Source organism: Nannobrachium achirus (genome assembly GCF_963921795.1).
Source record: "Nannobrachium achirus genome assembly, chromosome: 22".
Taxonomy (NCBI): domain Eukaryota; kingdom Metazoa; phylum Chordata; class Actinopteri; order Myctophiformes; family Myctophidae; genus Nannobrachium; species Nannobrachium achirus.
This window is the reverse complement of record NC_137829.1, coordinates 19,844,005-19,859,692: the sequence shown is the minus strand read 5'-3', so window position 1 is coordinate 19,859,692 and position 15,688 is coordinate 19,844,005. Positions and strand designations below refer to the sequence as shown.

At 41.8% G+C, this 15,688-nt stretch overlaps 1 protein-coding gene across 1 annotated transcript; it reads left to right on the top strand.

Annotated features, from left to right (window-relative positions):
• The first annotated feature begins 585 nt into the window (after positions 1 to 585).
• On the top strand, positions 586 to 13,805 carry LOC308307698 (uncharacterized protein). Its single transcript, XM_080752965.1, has 5 exons — positions 586 to 863; positions 10,104 to 10,525; positions 10,920 to 11,046; positions 12,291 to 12,685; positions 13,270 to 13,805. Exons 2-5 carry the CDS (start codon positions 10,106 to 10,108, stop codon positions 13,600 to 13,602), a joined length of 1,275 nt encoding a protein of 424 aa, XP_080609091.1. The 5' UTR covers positions 586 to 863; positions 10,104 to 10,105; the 3' UTR covers positions 13,603 to 13,805.
• The last annotated feature ends 1,883 nt before the right edge of the window (positions 13,806 to 15,688 follow it).

Below are 15,688 nucleotides of genomic sequence, written 5' to 3'. Positions count from 1 at the left end.
TTTCATTGACAATGACGGTGAATCAAAGCGAACTATGGAACAAGCCGTCTTTTGCACTTGACTTTGAGTGCAGATGGATAATATAACAACGGAACACGGGGGTCAGTGTTCTGTTTTCTGTTTTTGAAGGGAAATTAAGAAAACACAAATGGCTTTAAAGGAAAACAGAGCGTTTTTCAACTTGGTTCCACCTGATTTCCAATGTTTACAGACATTTAGAAAAACGGTCTATGGTCCTGTTTTCTGTTTTTCATTTTACATTTTAAAGTTAAAAATGGGAATTTGGCCTTTTTCGAGTTTTATTTTGAAGAGAAAAACAAATTATACGTTAGTACCCGGACCCGGTCGGCATGCATTATAGTGGTGAGTGAGGCTGTGCGACGTTTAGGCTTTTGATTTGTCTCCCAACCAGGAACAGACAACACCACACCATGGGACGCCGGGTGGCCACTTTTGGGTGGCGGAAGTGACGAAGTGCTCATAGACGCTAATGTTAATTTTGGGTGGCCAAAGTGTCATGGCGGCGTCCCATGGAGCCTGAAATGACGAAAATGACGTTGTTGACTGTTCCTGGTAGATATTCCTTGTTGTCTCCAGGGAAAAGGAAAGTAGTTCTTGGTTGTGATTTGCCAAAATCGCGCCGCCTGTAAATGACTTCCCGCGGCTTATTTGTATCCACACTCAGCTGTACAGCTGTGGGCGGTGACATATTAATCGTCCATGTCATGATAACCCGACTAGTCGTATCATAACCTGCTATCATATTATAGGATTGTCTTCCTTTCTCCATGACTGGTTTCACTCACTGACTGGCGGTCTGGCGCTTAGTAAAGTTGTTGCCTACAGTAGAAGTATACTTCAAGGTAAGTTAACAACATTATAGGAGACGTAGCTATAATGTATACACTGTGGTTATTTACTCAAGCGACGATTAAACATCTGGGCATGATGTCGGACTATTGAGAGGTCGGGCTTAATGTTATGAGCTGTCCCGTGTTTAAAGAATTATGGCCAAAACGTATATTTGCTTGCATTTACATCTGACAGAAACCGTGGATGCAGCTGGTGGTGTGAGGGTTTCAAAATTGGTGCTAAAAAGCCATGCAGTGACGCTACATTGTCATAAGAACAGAGTGTAGGCTGGACTGAGATTAGACTGAGATTGGCTGAACAGAGACGAGCCTCTCTCGTCTCTCTCTCGCCATATAATGTTTATTTATCATGGATTTTTATGTTTACTTGAAGCTTCAGGGGATCTCTTTCTCCACACCATTCAACCCATTCTAAAGCGTATAGCGGTTTAGTTGGTAGACTATTTGCAATTGCATGGTAGACACAGTAGTGTTAGCAGAGCTATCACAACATGCTCGTTTGTTTTTAGCTAGCAGCTAAATGCATGTAAACGGTTAGCTGGCTAATGCAGCTAGCAGATAGAACAAAGTTTGAGTAACGGAGGAGATGTCTATCTGCTGATCAATGCTGGAGGACATTTGGCTTCGAAGTTTGTTGCTGAAGAGAACGTAGAACTTTCATCGACGTGCCCAGAATGAGGTCCAGAATGAGATGCTTTTGGTGCACCAACCATAGAGCTAAAAGGCACCAACCCCGCCCCTTCTTTAGCTATAGTAGCATGTAGCTAATGCTAGTAGTATCAGCATATCATCCATTTTTAATAATGATAAAATAAAGGTTTGCGAATATTTTGACAGTGAGCTGGTCTTATTGCTACAACACAAATCATTGGCATGACATTCTATAAATAGAAATGATTTTTGTCCTGATGTAAAGTGGAAGATTTCTGAGCTGCATTAAAGTGATCTCTCCCAAATTTTGCTGAATACAATATTATAATGTCACCATGATTTTATTGAATTTCGTGTCCTGCACTAAGTGTCCAACCCTCATGGGTTTATAAGACACCATTTTATGTTTTGTTTACAACATGTTTACCTTATGGTCACATACATAATTTCATTCCATTACAGCTCATGATTATAATTACATCTAACAATGCTTCTCCTCCATTCACGTTTGGTGAATGTAGCCTTGGCCAGGAAAATTTGATGTCTTCAGGTGGTTACCATCGATAATAATAATAATAATAAAACTTTATTTGTATAGCACCTTTCATGACATGAAATGCAGCTCAAAGTGCTTTACAGAGCATAAAATGAAGCACACGTGCTTAACAGAGAAAAAGTAAAATAGAAATAAAAAATACATAAAAAAGAGATAAGTAAAATGATTACAATAAAGCAAGAAAAAATAAAAGCATAGAACATTGAAGAACAATTTCAGAGCCGTGCGGACGTCAATAGCAGCATAGGGATTAAAAAATTTAGCTAAAAGCAAGAGTAAAGAAATAGGTCTTGAGCTGTGCTTTAAAGCTATCCACCGAGGCTGCCTGTCTTAGGTGTAGTGGTAGTTTATTCCAAGCTGTCGGTCCATAGAAGCAGAAAGCTGCTTCACCATATTTTTTATATGTCATTGTTGGCACCTCAAGTAGGTCTGCACTAGAGGACCTGAGTGGGCGGGTTGGAACATATCTATGCAGGCAGTTATAGAGGTACGAAGGTGCCAGACCATTTAGAGCTTTATAAACAAGTAAAAGAATTTTAAAATCAATCCTAAAAACAACCGGGAGCCAGTGTAGCGACGCTAAAACTGGAGTAATATGTTCTCTTATCTTAGTTTTTGTTAAAACTCTGGCTGCTGCATTTTGAACAAGTTGTAATCTGTCAGTTGTTTTCTTTGGCAGACCAGAGAGAAGTGCGTTGCAGTAATCAAGCCGAGAGAAAACAAAAGCGTGGATCAGCGTTTTTGCATCGTTCAGCGACAGATAGGCTCTAATTCGCGCAATATTTCTAAGGTGAAAGAAGGCAATCTTCGTGACATGATTAATGTGTGTATTAAAATTTAATTCAGCATCAATGATCACCCCCAGGTTCTTAACAGAGGTGTTATTTTCTTTAGCCAGGTTACCAAGTCTATTTATTATTGATTCTCTCTGGGCAGTAGAACCTATTATGAGAACTTCTGTCTTGTCCTCATTTAGCTTGAGAAAGTTCTCACTCATCCAGCATTTTATGCTGGACACGCACGTCAGCAATGGGTCTAGAGCACAGGGGTCGTCCGTAGCCACCGAAAGGTACAACTGGGTGTCATCAGCATAGAAATGGAAATTCACACCGTGAGCGGAAATAAGTTCTCCCAGCGGCAGTATATAGAGGGAGAATAATAAAGGACCAAGAATCGAGCCCTGTGGAATACCAGAGCAGATGTTGTGTTTGTTTGACTCGAAGTCAGCTAGATTAACAGAGTAGCTTCTGCCTGTCAGATACGAGCAAAACCAGGACAGAGCTGTACCTGACAGTCCTACCCAGTGTTCGAGACGTTGTATTAGAATTGTATGGTCAATTGTGTCAAAAGCCGCCGATTGGTCCAGCAGTAGGAGAACGGACACATCTTTGTTATCAGCAGCCACCCTAAGATCATTAATAACTTTTAAAAGTGCAGTTTCTTTGCTGTGTCCTTTCCTGAAGCCGGATTGGAATTTGTTGTGCACCTTATTGTTCTGCAGAAACACATCCAATTGATGAAAGATAATTTTTTCTAATTTTTTCACCTATGATCTAATGGATCATAGGTGTTTCGACCCACAAACCACAACACCCTCCTGATGGCCGGGTCGGCAGTGGTGGCCAAATCACTGCCCATCTCCTCCTCCTGACCAAGGCTAAACTCCCCTCTCCTGCTCTATTAGTTTTTTCCCCAACAAGAGGCTTCTCTGGGGAGGTATTGGGTGGGTCCCTCCTGAGGTCTTGAGGTGACACAGGTGCGTAGAGTTCTCCTGTACTGTGGGATTATTCCTGCCTGGAGTTCTCCTTCGTCTCACCAACTCACCAACCAAGTTGTGTGCTGCACCTGTGACCCCTCTTCTCCACACTTGGTCCTGGCTTGATGTATTTTTGAGCGGTGGTCTCGCCGCTCCTATACGTGGCCGTGTGTGTAGACGTACGTGTATGTATGTGGGTGCGTCCGTATGTAGCCTACAGTACCTTTTATGACCACACATGTTAAGGGAGGGGCGCTGTTTTCAGGCCAGGCACACACACACACACGCGCACACACACACACACACACACACACAGGGGGGAAGCGGGGGGGTTAAACCACCGCTCAGTTCACACGGGTGTGATTTTTACCTTTTGTGTTCCTGCAGATGTTCTCGCAGTGACACTTTACTTCCAATTTCTCCCCAGCTGATGTTGTTTAGGTGAGCCATCTCGTTAGCTGTGATTAGTTAAGGGCTGTTACCGTTGTGTTTGTATTGTTGAGTCTCACATACTCCCCCCCTCTCGGGAGACTCTGAGGGTATCTGAATAAATGTCTGTAGCTTGAGTTGGTGCCCTCTCGCGAGTGCTGTGCATGAGGTTGCTAACCTCATACACCCAGAATTATACAATGTTCTGTCTACCCTAACCCCACAACAAAAGCTCCTTTCCAGAAACATGTTTTTCATAATAATCTAACTCAAAGAAATCACCAAAAAGAGAAGACATCTTTAATGTAAACATTTTATATCATCATATTTAGGACAATAAAATAATAAAATGGACTGCATGTTCAACTTCACCAAGTTCAGAAAACAAACATTATCTCTTTTCCTCTGGATTGGCATTAACATGACACTGAGCTTAGATCTGATATTTCTGGTGCGAGACATGATGCACAATCAAGTATAGGTTAGGCTTTAGTCCAGCGGTAGGCAACCGTAGGCACAGGTGCCAACATTGGCACAGGGTAGGGTGATCACTGGCACACTGGCAGAAGTGTGAGAGAGGATTTTTATTTTAAAATCAAATATTGTTTTAAACGTGGTCAATTAAATGAAGTCACCTAATTTGCAGCAAATTGCATCCCGCACATAGTTGTGCATTCATTAAAATTCTGAACTTTGACTGGGGAGGGATTCAGGGAGATAGGTGGGTCATTAGATCATAGTTTAATGATCGTTATAACAGTGTCCTGACAATCAAAATGTGACTCAATTTGATGGAGTTTTATTAAATGTTGACATGGCATAGTTGGCACACTGACTATCTAGAAAATAAATACATGGCACTTCATTTCAAAAAGGTTGCTGACCCCTGCTTTAGTCAAACAGAGCTACCAGCTCCGCACTGAACACTTTACATGATGTTTTATGTTTTTACGGTGCTGAAGATTAGCTGTTCACGGACAGACAGACGGACAGACAGGGGGCATAACATAGTCTGTGACATGCCTTCGGCCTGGCAAAAGCAAAGAATTGCCAGCCCGTCAATGTCCTTCTGTCGGATAGTTTTTTGAGAAAATAGTTTTAAACAATTTTACTAATATTCATTAAATGATAAAATCACCTTTTAAAAATATTGAATCAGTCTTGATTAAAAAGGTGGTGCCATAGTTTGAGTCAAAAGGCCAGATCGAAAAACACTGATTTAATAACATCATAAAATCATCCCCACCCCTTTTACCATACACCCAACACAGTGGGTGTGGCTAACTTCAGCTGGGTCACATAAAAACATAATTTTAACTCTTCCTCTACACGTTTTTGGAAAAACATCTTCCTCCTAGTATAATCAGTAGCGCTTTGGAGGCCGGACGCGACCGGACGCCGTGTGGTCGAAAAATTCCCACACGGACGCACGGACGACACCGAACGGTGCACAACAGTGTAAACGCGTGCATACCCCCCGCGAGAGCCGCGACAACCCCCCATCCCGCGAATCCGCGATAACTACAAGCAATACTTTAATCAGTGGCTACTATGCATAACAGGTTTCTAGTGGTGAATGTGTGAGCGTCCTCAAGCCCCCTATATTCATAGGGATATATAGGCCACATTCTCATAATATAATTCGGTTTAGTCGTGCGAATGGGAGGGGTGAAGTTGCTACATTCTTGCATATTTAATTGATACGTTTGCGCTCGCACTGCACTTTGTCATCCGAAACAAGGAATCGTCCACGTCTGTCCATGGGACATGTATGTATCCAAGCTGCATAATAATGCCCCCTCCATCTCCCTGTGTTTATTAATTCTTCAAGTTCAACTCACAATGTAAACGCAGGACCGCCGCAAAATTGAGGCGCAGGCGTCAGCCTATTTATCTCTGGTCGACGGTCGTAAACGGGCGATCAAAAAATAAAACCAGCGGCGGCCGGAGGGACTCGCAAAATCTACCAGCAATAAACCAGACAGCAAATACTTTTAATAGCAAGATATGAATATGTACGAAGAGGAGGACATCAACGTCTCTCTCTCTCTCTCTCTCTCTCTCTCTGCCCCTCGTCTTGCCCTCCGCTGGTTCCCTCTCTGCGCTCCGCGCATGAAGCGTCTCCATTTGGACATTATTTGGCACAGAGAGCCGCGCGCGCGAGCAAGGGCGAGAGACCCACACATCGGCCTATATTATATTAGGCCTATAGCCTATATAATGATATACAAGAAGTGACTCCTGTGGCACTTTCCTTTTATCTAACTGTGAGCAACTCCTCACAAATAATACACCATGTGCGATCGAGGGTGCAGTGATCAGAAATTGAATCAATGAAGGGAGGAGGCGGCCAGAATGGTCAGAAATCTAATGAGAACGGACGGTCTGGAGGGGGATTTAACCTTTTATAAATAACTATGGATTTAACCCGCACATGGCTCTATATATTGCCTGTATTTGAGACGGATGGATTCACACCAACAGTGAAGCGTTTGCTGTAGCGAATCGAAACCACCGTTTTTTTGTGGATTTGCATTCGTTTCTTTGATTCGAAAAAGAATACGGATGCATCTTCACACATGCCCAAACGTTGTGTATTTTCTGACAATACGTTAGAGGATTCGTTTTAATCGCAATAAAACGTGCCTGTGTGAATGCCGCCATAGCCTACTTTAACACCTAGGTTTCCAGCTGTGACTGCATGTGTCGATGTGTGCGTGTCCTCATACATGGCTCCATTACTGTGGTATTTAGTGTTTGAAATTCGTTCAAGACAAACTTTGTTTCTATAGCCTACTGCAGCGCTGTATTTTCTAAATGAATTAAAATAAAGTAGAACATAAAATCTTATGTAACAATGCAAATGTAATCAAGACTAGAAAACTATTGTTTTCCCACCATTAGATCTGCTGACATCCTTTCTATCTAAATAGCCTCTAGAGGCGCGCGCGTGCACGTGACGTCAATAAATGACCGTCCGCCCGGAAAAGAAAATCCCAAAGCACCACTGAGTATAATCATAATACTAATACCTGATCATATTGGGGGGGGGGGGGGGATCATGGCATCCCATCTTTAAGTCTTCAAAATTAACGGGGGGGTGTTTTCAATTTCATGTGTCATATGTTGTCTTTGTTAAAAGAACAAGATGATGCGCACATCCTTTCCAAGTGCTGGTGCTGGGCTCAGGTTGACATGAGATTAAAGAATGGAGGTCCGCACACAGCTCAATGCTCCACAGTGTTTATTTAAAACATAAAGTTAGACGACGTTTCGGCCATCAGCTGGCCTTCATCAGGTGAAAATCATTAGTCATTGTCTTCCTTTTATAGGATAGAGTCACATGACATATCACATGACCATACTATTTTCAGTATACCATATAGTGAATACAAAGTTACATAGAAAAGGTACCACCACATAATATTTTTAGGATGTTTTTAGAACAGTGTTTTACAATTTTTTTAAATATTTTTTAAGTTACAAGTTTTACAATTTTTTAAAACAGTTTTTTTAAAGTTAAAATCAATTGTGTACTTCAGGTCAGGGTGACAGTCCATACAGGGTGTTTGAGGTGTCCAGTGAATGGCCAATACTGCAAACAAGAGAACATACAATGAGTATACTGTAGACATAAGGCAATAGACAATAAAGTGTCCTTCTGTGGGTTTCAAAGGAAGGCTGACAGTTCATAATCTTCATTTAGACCATCAGGCTGTAGAGTGCGCAGGGAATAAATCCAAAAAGCCTCACGTCTATTGAGGAGGTTGTGTATATCTCCTCCTCTTTGGGGAAGTATGACCCTCTCTATACCCACATACCTCAGTTGGGCAACAGAGTGTCCCATCTTATTGAAATGCTGTGCAACTGGACTTTTCGGATTTTTTGTTCTTATGTTAGATCGGTGTTCACTTATACGGGTCTTCAGGGCTCTGCTGGTTTGGCCCACATATGCAAGACCACAAGGGCAAGTCAACAGATATATGACATTGGAAGTGGAGCATGTGATGGTTCCTCTGATGGTTAAAGCTTTTCCTGTGTGTGGATGTTTGAATGACTCACATCTTGAGGTGAAGTTACATTGTGCACAAGATCCACACTTAAAGTTACCCTTTGGTGCATTGTCAAGAAATGTTTTTGGTCTTGAAGATTTATGTTCTGATCTGACTAGCGAGGATCTGATGTTTGGGGCTCTCTTGTACACAATTTGGGGTGGGCCTTGGTATGCCGATTTGAAAGCGTTATCAGATTCCATAATGTGCCAGTGTTTCCTTAATGTTCTGTCAATTTCCTTGCCCACAGGTGAATATGTGAGAATGCACTTAGGTCTTTTCATTTGTGTTTTAGTCGTGTTTTTGGATTTTAGACAGTCAGTCTGGGAGATGTGGCTCACCTTCTCTCTGGCTTCTTGAATCCAGCGGTCTGGGTATCCTCTCTGTGTGAATTTATTTGACATCAGTTGGCTTTGATCCTGAAAGGCCTCCTCCGTGCTGCATATCCTCCGCAGTCTGTTGTATTGGCTAATTGGTAAGCTCCGTTTCAGAGCTGTGGGGTGATAAGAATCACAACGGAGAAGTGTATTACGATCAGTTGGCTTGCGGTATAAATTTGTGGTGAGTATATTTCCAATTTTAACTACCTTGATGTCCAAGAAGTTGGATTCATTCTTGTCCGCATCCACAGTAAAGCGAAGATTTTCATTCCGGCTGTTCAGATATTGGTGGAAGCTCGAAAGGTCCTGTGGTGTGGAGGTGAAGATTAGAAAGATGTCGTCAATGAAACGTTTGTAAAACTTAATGTATTTGTAAAACGGGTTTACTGGATTCAATACATATGTATGTTCAAACAGTCCCATGTATATGTTTGCTAGTTGAGGGGCCATTTTGCTGCCCATAGCGCAGCCCTTCCTCTGGAGATAGAAAGTATCTTTAAAGAAGAAATAGTTGTGTTGTAGTACTAGGGCTGTTAAGTCCATAATACATTTAGTGTTTGGTAGGGTGTCTAGGGTACTTTGTCCCAGAAAATGTTCAATGGCCTCAAGGGCCCCCTGGTGGGGAATGTTAGTGTAGAGGCTCTCTACATCAAAGGTGACCAGAAGGTCCTCCTCACTTACTGGTCCAATCTCCTGTAGTTTCTGTAGGAAGTCCCCGGAATCTCTTATATATGAAGGTAACGCTGCCACACTGGGTTTGAGATGGTGGTCTACAAAAGATGAAATGTTTTCTGTTAGGGAACCAATACATGATACTATGGGCCTCCCTTTTGGGTTCTGTAATGACTTGTGGATTTTTGGCAAAGTATACAATATTGGAGTTCGATGATGAGTTACCTTCATGTAGTCATGTTCATTTTTGCTGATGTCCTCATTATTCAGAAGCTCCTGTAGTTTGCCATGGATAGACTCCTGGAATTCTGTGGAAGGATTTTTGGTCAGTTTCTGATAGAAGTCTGTGTCCTGCAATTGTCTGTTGATCTCTTGTTCATAATCATGAATAGATTGTATCACTATTGCTCCTCCTTTATCAGCTGGTTTAACAATAATAGTAGCATCATTCTGCAGGTCTTTAAGGGCCTGTCTTTCAGCTTTTGTCATGTTATTGAATACTTTATATTCATGTTTCTTGTTGAGGATTGTTTGGACATCTCTATCTACTAGGCGGCAGTACGTGTCAAGTGATGCATTTCTGCCTTTATATGGTATAAATTTAGATTTAGGACGGAAAGCATTTTTATGTGTAGCTGCAGCAGCAGTGTCCTTAGCCTCCATGATGGTAGTGTTGTCAGAAACAATATCTTGTACAGCATCTTTGGGCTTACTAAAAAATGTTGTCTTTCTCAGAGATGAGCACCTCCCAGGACTCCCAGGACTCAGCGATGAGCATCAGCCCCCAAGCCTCCCTGGATTCAGCGATGAGCATCACCCCCCAAGCCTCCCTGGAGTCAGCGATGAGCATCAGCACAGCCTCCCAGGACCTCCAGGACTCCCAGGACCCCCAGGGCTCCCAGGACCTCCAGGACTCCCAGGACCCCCAGGACACCCAGGGCTCCCAGGACTACCAGGACCTCCAGGACCACCATGACTCCCAGGACTCCCAGCCCTGGGATGCCTGGGAGTCCTGGGCGGCCTCCCAGGAGGACTTCCAGGCCTCCCAGGACTCTCAGGACTCAGATACAACCACCATCGTAGCCTCCCAGGTCTCTTCAGAGACAGACAGCCTGTCTTCAGGACAGATGGACTCTCCAGAGACCAAAGCCACTCAGGTATGGAGAACTCCACACATTTGCCTTTGGTGCCTCTTAACCTTTTTGTTGAATTCCTCCCGTGACCTTGTAGATCAGCTATTGTTCCCCAATATTCGATTTACATAGCATTTGGAGCAGGCAGTGTTTCTTTGAGAGTGCAGGCTTGATGTCGCTGAAAGCAAAGTTCAAAGTAAATGGCATATTAACATCTTAACAAACATCTGTCAAATATGGTCTGGAAAATATATTTTAGTGGAAAATGTTTAGGAACCCTTCACTCACTCACTCACTCACTCACTCACTCACTCACTCTACCTCTCTTTCTAGCTATCTCTCCTCCTCTGAAAATGGTTGTCTTGTGATCTGATTCCCACAATGTCTGCTGTCCTTTTTGTGTTTTTGTGTATCTTAGGCAATAAATGTTCCAGTGCAACAGAACACACCCGAGAGGCCTATTGTCACAGCCCATGTTAAAACCCTCAAATACGGGAAAATAATTTCCTGCGAAACTCACACCATGGCGTTCAAAAGAGGATATGGTAAGGATTCAAAAGAACAGTTATAGATTTGTGAGGGGATGTAAATGCTTCACTCCATCAAAGCTGATCTAAGTTATATTCACAGAAAGCAACACAATATTTGTGCGAGAATTAGTGGGACAAAAATATAAATAGTCCAGCAGCAAGTCCTCAAAAAAGGCCTTAATTTTTTACATTCATCAAAAAGGGGGAATTCATGCGTTGTAGGCAGCAGCCTTAGAATGAATCACAGGTAAGAATAGAATGATAAGAAAAAGATAAAATACATAAATAAATACATAGACATCTGCTTGGATTGACCCAGTTAACACATATATTCTATCAATAAATGTAAGCATACCGGTAAGTATAATCTATCACATATGCATGAATATCATAGATCTATTGCCAGTAGATAGGTATTAGGGGTGTAATGATACATATTATAACGATACGATATGCATCACGATACATGGTTGACGATACAATACATGGACAATATTGGTTCATTCATGGCGATACGATTTGATTCAATGATTTAAAACTATAGTAACTATTTAGAAAAGAAATTAAATCTGTGTGAAATGTGTCAATAGTGCTGGTTTTGTGAAAAATCTATTATAAAATCTATTATAGCCTATGTAACACTAGTGACCTGCAGTGTTAAATTCAAACAATAATAGCATAATGCATAAAGAAGGTTTCCTAAAATAATCAGAAGTCAGGTTGGGCTTAAGGAGTGAATGAACCAACAGAATATGTTTTTAGCCAAGGGCATGTGGGTTACAGATATAAATAAGAAAACACTGTGATTCTCTAGCAAATACATGAACATTATGATTCTCTAGCAAATACATGGACATTTCATTTCAACACATGGACAAACCCTAACCTTGACATGAACATAGAGATCACACACATTTATCAATAGACCAAGAGTAGCTATATGTAATGGAAAAGTAATTAGACCCCTCTTTTTAATTTTCCTTCTTAAAATTGCTAATACAAGGCACAAATACTTAGTTTCCATACAATCGATTATTTGCATTGCAAAACAATTTGATAGTGATTATCTGCATTGTAAAACGATACGATACAAAGCCAAACGATACAATGTTTTGCTTTTGCATAACAATATAGTAGATCATTGAAAATTTAAATCGATTTTTAGATTCAGTTACTATATCGTTACACCCCTAATAGGTATATGTATTGTATACATAGTACTGTATGTTTGTCAATAGTTTTCTTCTCTGTCTGTAAAGGAGAATATGAGAAGCATTTTGATGACGACGTGCGCAGATACGGCGGAGCCTTCCTGAACAGCGGGGGCGGCCAGCTGGTGGTGGGGGTGGATAACCATGGCCTGGTGCAGGGGCTCAACATCCACTGCAAACTACAGGAGCGACTCCAGCTGAAAGCAGATGGAATCTTCCAGAAGTTCAACCCTCCTGTCCAGCCTGATAACTTCACTCTGGAGTTCCTGCGTGTGGAGAAGGAAGACGGAGAGGACGAAGAGCTCAAGGTGCTGAGCCTCACCCTCACACCTCCTAGGGTCCTCAGAAAGCTCTACCAGACAGACACCGGAGAGGTTTATAGGTGGCGGGAGGGGAGTCTGGAGACCATGGATATCCGTACCATCCAGGAGTGGTCTGAACAGGTAAGGGGTCAACAAAAGGTACGTCCTAATACCTGTAGACAGGCACATGCACACATAGACATCCCGTCTGTAAAAAGTGCCCTCTCCAGACCATGAATGCAGTTTTTACTATGGTGAAAAAAGTGCAAATTACCTCTTTCCATGCCATACCTGAAGGCAGCGTTCAAGAGAATTGCCTTGTCCAAAAAATAAAATGCAGCATTTTATGTTGAAAGAACTGCTCTCTCTGTGTAGAAATCCATGCTGTTACGCCACATCTCCAGTATTCACTTTATTATGCTTAGTTCAGTGTGGTATCAAGCACCGAAAATAGCAGACATCCAAGCTCACGCTTGGAGGTCGTCTATTTTCAATATTTTCACCAAAAGGTCCTTTTAGAGATTTCAGCCCCTACAGTACCTCTCTAACATTCTCGGCACGTCCCTGCCTGTAGACTAGACACCCTGGGTGTGTGTGTGTGTGTGTGCGTGCGTGCTTGCGTGCGTGTGTGTGTGTGTGTGTGTGTGCGCGCCTGTGTGTGTGTGTGTTTGAACCACCTCAAACACTAATTGGTCAATTAATGAGTGCATGTTGTCTGTCTGCAGAAGTGGACCGATGAGGTGGGGCAGCTGACCATGGCACTCATTCGGCTGACCGAAGAAAGGGAGCAGAAGAAGAGGTCCAATAAAACGGAGCAGCTGACCAAGAAAAATGAAGGGCTGAGGAGCCCCATGAAGGAGCTTCAGACCAAGCAGCAGAGCTCTCAGGTTAGACCCGCCCTTCGGTCTTCACAAATCACTGTGCCGCTGACAAAGGAGAGGGGGAGGATTGCGGGAGTCAAGAGAAAGAGGACCCAGTCTGGAGGTGCAGAAAACCGCAAGATAAAGAAGATCCCTTTGCAGTTGGCACCTCCGCACTGTGGGGCGAGCACAAAATGAGAAGTCAGACGGCAGGGAGAATAAGTTGATTCAAGATCGAAGACCAAGTTTCGAGATTTGTTTCCCAAAAAGGACATATATTATTTTTTGGACTTCATTGATTGAAAACTTCACAGTATTTGCAAAAAGTACAAACAAATCATGGGAATTTGTGTAAACCTGTGTTATGACAATAAAGTTGAAACTTGAATCATGAAAAGTGATCGCAACTTGTCTGTGTGTAATTGTGTAAATATGAATATATCTGCATGTCACCTGTTAGAATTAATATAGTCTATAAACAATGACTTTGGATGAATATACATAAGTTGTATACAGTCTCTCAACACTGAGTATATTAATATATTCATAGTGTCATCACTGTCGTGGAATTGTGGTCAATCAATCGTTGAGGCAATGAGGAGACAAGACAATATTTTTGGTGGTGGTTATGATTTTCAGTGATGTCATTACGTGCGCATCCCGCATCAAAAACTCATTCAAGTTTTTGTATAAGAGTAAATAGTGTCGCCCCCCCCCCCCCCCCCCCCCTGTGTTGTTTTTGTTTTTGTTATTGTTGTTGTTGTTGTTGCTGTATTTATATGTGGTTTTCTTTGTTGTTTGAAATAAATAAAAAGTAAAAAAAAAAAAAAACTCATTCAAGTCACCCAGGGACTCATTCATGTCATGGTCCTGGGGTCCCGGGAGTCCATGTTAAAATAATTTACCGCGTTGCGGTAAAAGAAAAAAAAAATGTCCACAGACACCACCATTGTTCATGGGTGAAAGCATCCTACTTTACCCTACGTTAACACAAATAAAATCCACGTAGAAAGTCTTAAACGGGCGATAGAAACGTCAATGTTTTGATTCCACTGACGTCCGACGCCATTTTGCGCGCGTAAACTTTATATTGAGGACTCATAAAACTTTTCTGGGACCCATTTGAATGACCACCTGTGGGTCCCGGGACCCATTACATTGAAAACCTAGTAACATCACTAACATTATCATCATGGTCAGAAGTAGGGGGGAAATTGAGGATGTGGTGTTCCAACTGGTCAGCCAAATGAGATATAGGCAAATAATATTACACTAATTGTTGTACCGGTATATCTGTTTGATTGATTGAAGACTTTATTAGAAGTTTGCATAGGAAAAGGTACAGTTTCATGACGGTACAGTTCACTGGTACAAGGTCTACTAAAAGGAGATCCATGAAAAGACTAAGCTTATTTCCACAGGAAACCATTTAAGTATGTCATATAACATTGAATGACAGACGAATAGAACACAGTACTATGCAGTAGATATGTAAAGAAAACAAAAATGATAGAACAAAAAAAGAAAACAGTAAGTCTAAACAAACAGTATATACAAAGAAGGGGCAGGGGAGGGTAGGGTTGGGCTAGGTTAGTTTTTTTTTTACCAGTTGCGAACGGCTGCTGCCTGTAAGTGGTTTTTCAGGGCAATTTTAAAGGATGCTAGTGATCCACACTCCTTTATGGCCTTCGGTAAGGCTTTCCACATTTTGGTGGTATAGCAGAAAAACGAGTTTGACCCTTTGTTGGTTTTGACTCTGGGTTGGAAGTGATCTGTAGCGCTGCCTCTGGTGTTGTAATTATGGACATCCTTAATGTTTATAAAGTATTTTGACAGGTACTTGGGTATCATGTTCTTGAGGTAATTGTTTATCCCCCAATATCATGAAGGCTATTTGACCTAATTTGACTTTTGGGATACACAAATAAGTCAGTGTGTCCAAAAAAGTTCCTGCTCTCTGGTTTTTTAGGGCAGAGGGCCATAACATGTCCATGATAACCTGCTATCATTGACTAATATTATGGGATAGTTTTCCTATTTCCTCTCTCCAGAGAGGCAGACAGGCGTGTGCGGGTTCCCCAACTGGTCTTGGGTTTTAAGCTAGATGCAGAATAGACCCAAATTTATAGTGAACATTTTTCACTCAAATTTTTTGCTTTCTTTGCTCGGCCAAATACATATAATTTTGGGGGTCCTTGACTTCACAAAGTTTGAGAACCACTGATATAGCAGCAACATTATTTTTTTTTTCTTTTCAGAAAACTGTTAGGATTCAGAAGACATT

Excerpts from the sequence above, each read along its gene's own strand:
- LOC308307698 (XM_080752965.1), top strand. The coding sequence starts at position 10,106 with ATGAGCACCTCCCAGGACTCCCAGGACTCAGCGATGAGCATCAGCCCC. Across the intron at positions 11,047-12,290 it reads GGCGTTCAAAAGAGGATATG|GAGAATATGAGAAGCATTTT; the intron begins GTAAGGATTCAA and ends CTGTCTGTAAAG. Across the intron at positions 12,686-13,269 it reads TCCAGGAGTGGTCTGAACAG|AAGTGGACCGATGAGGTGGG; the intron begins GTAAGGGGTCAA and ends GTCTGTCTGCAG.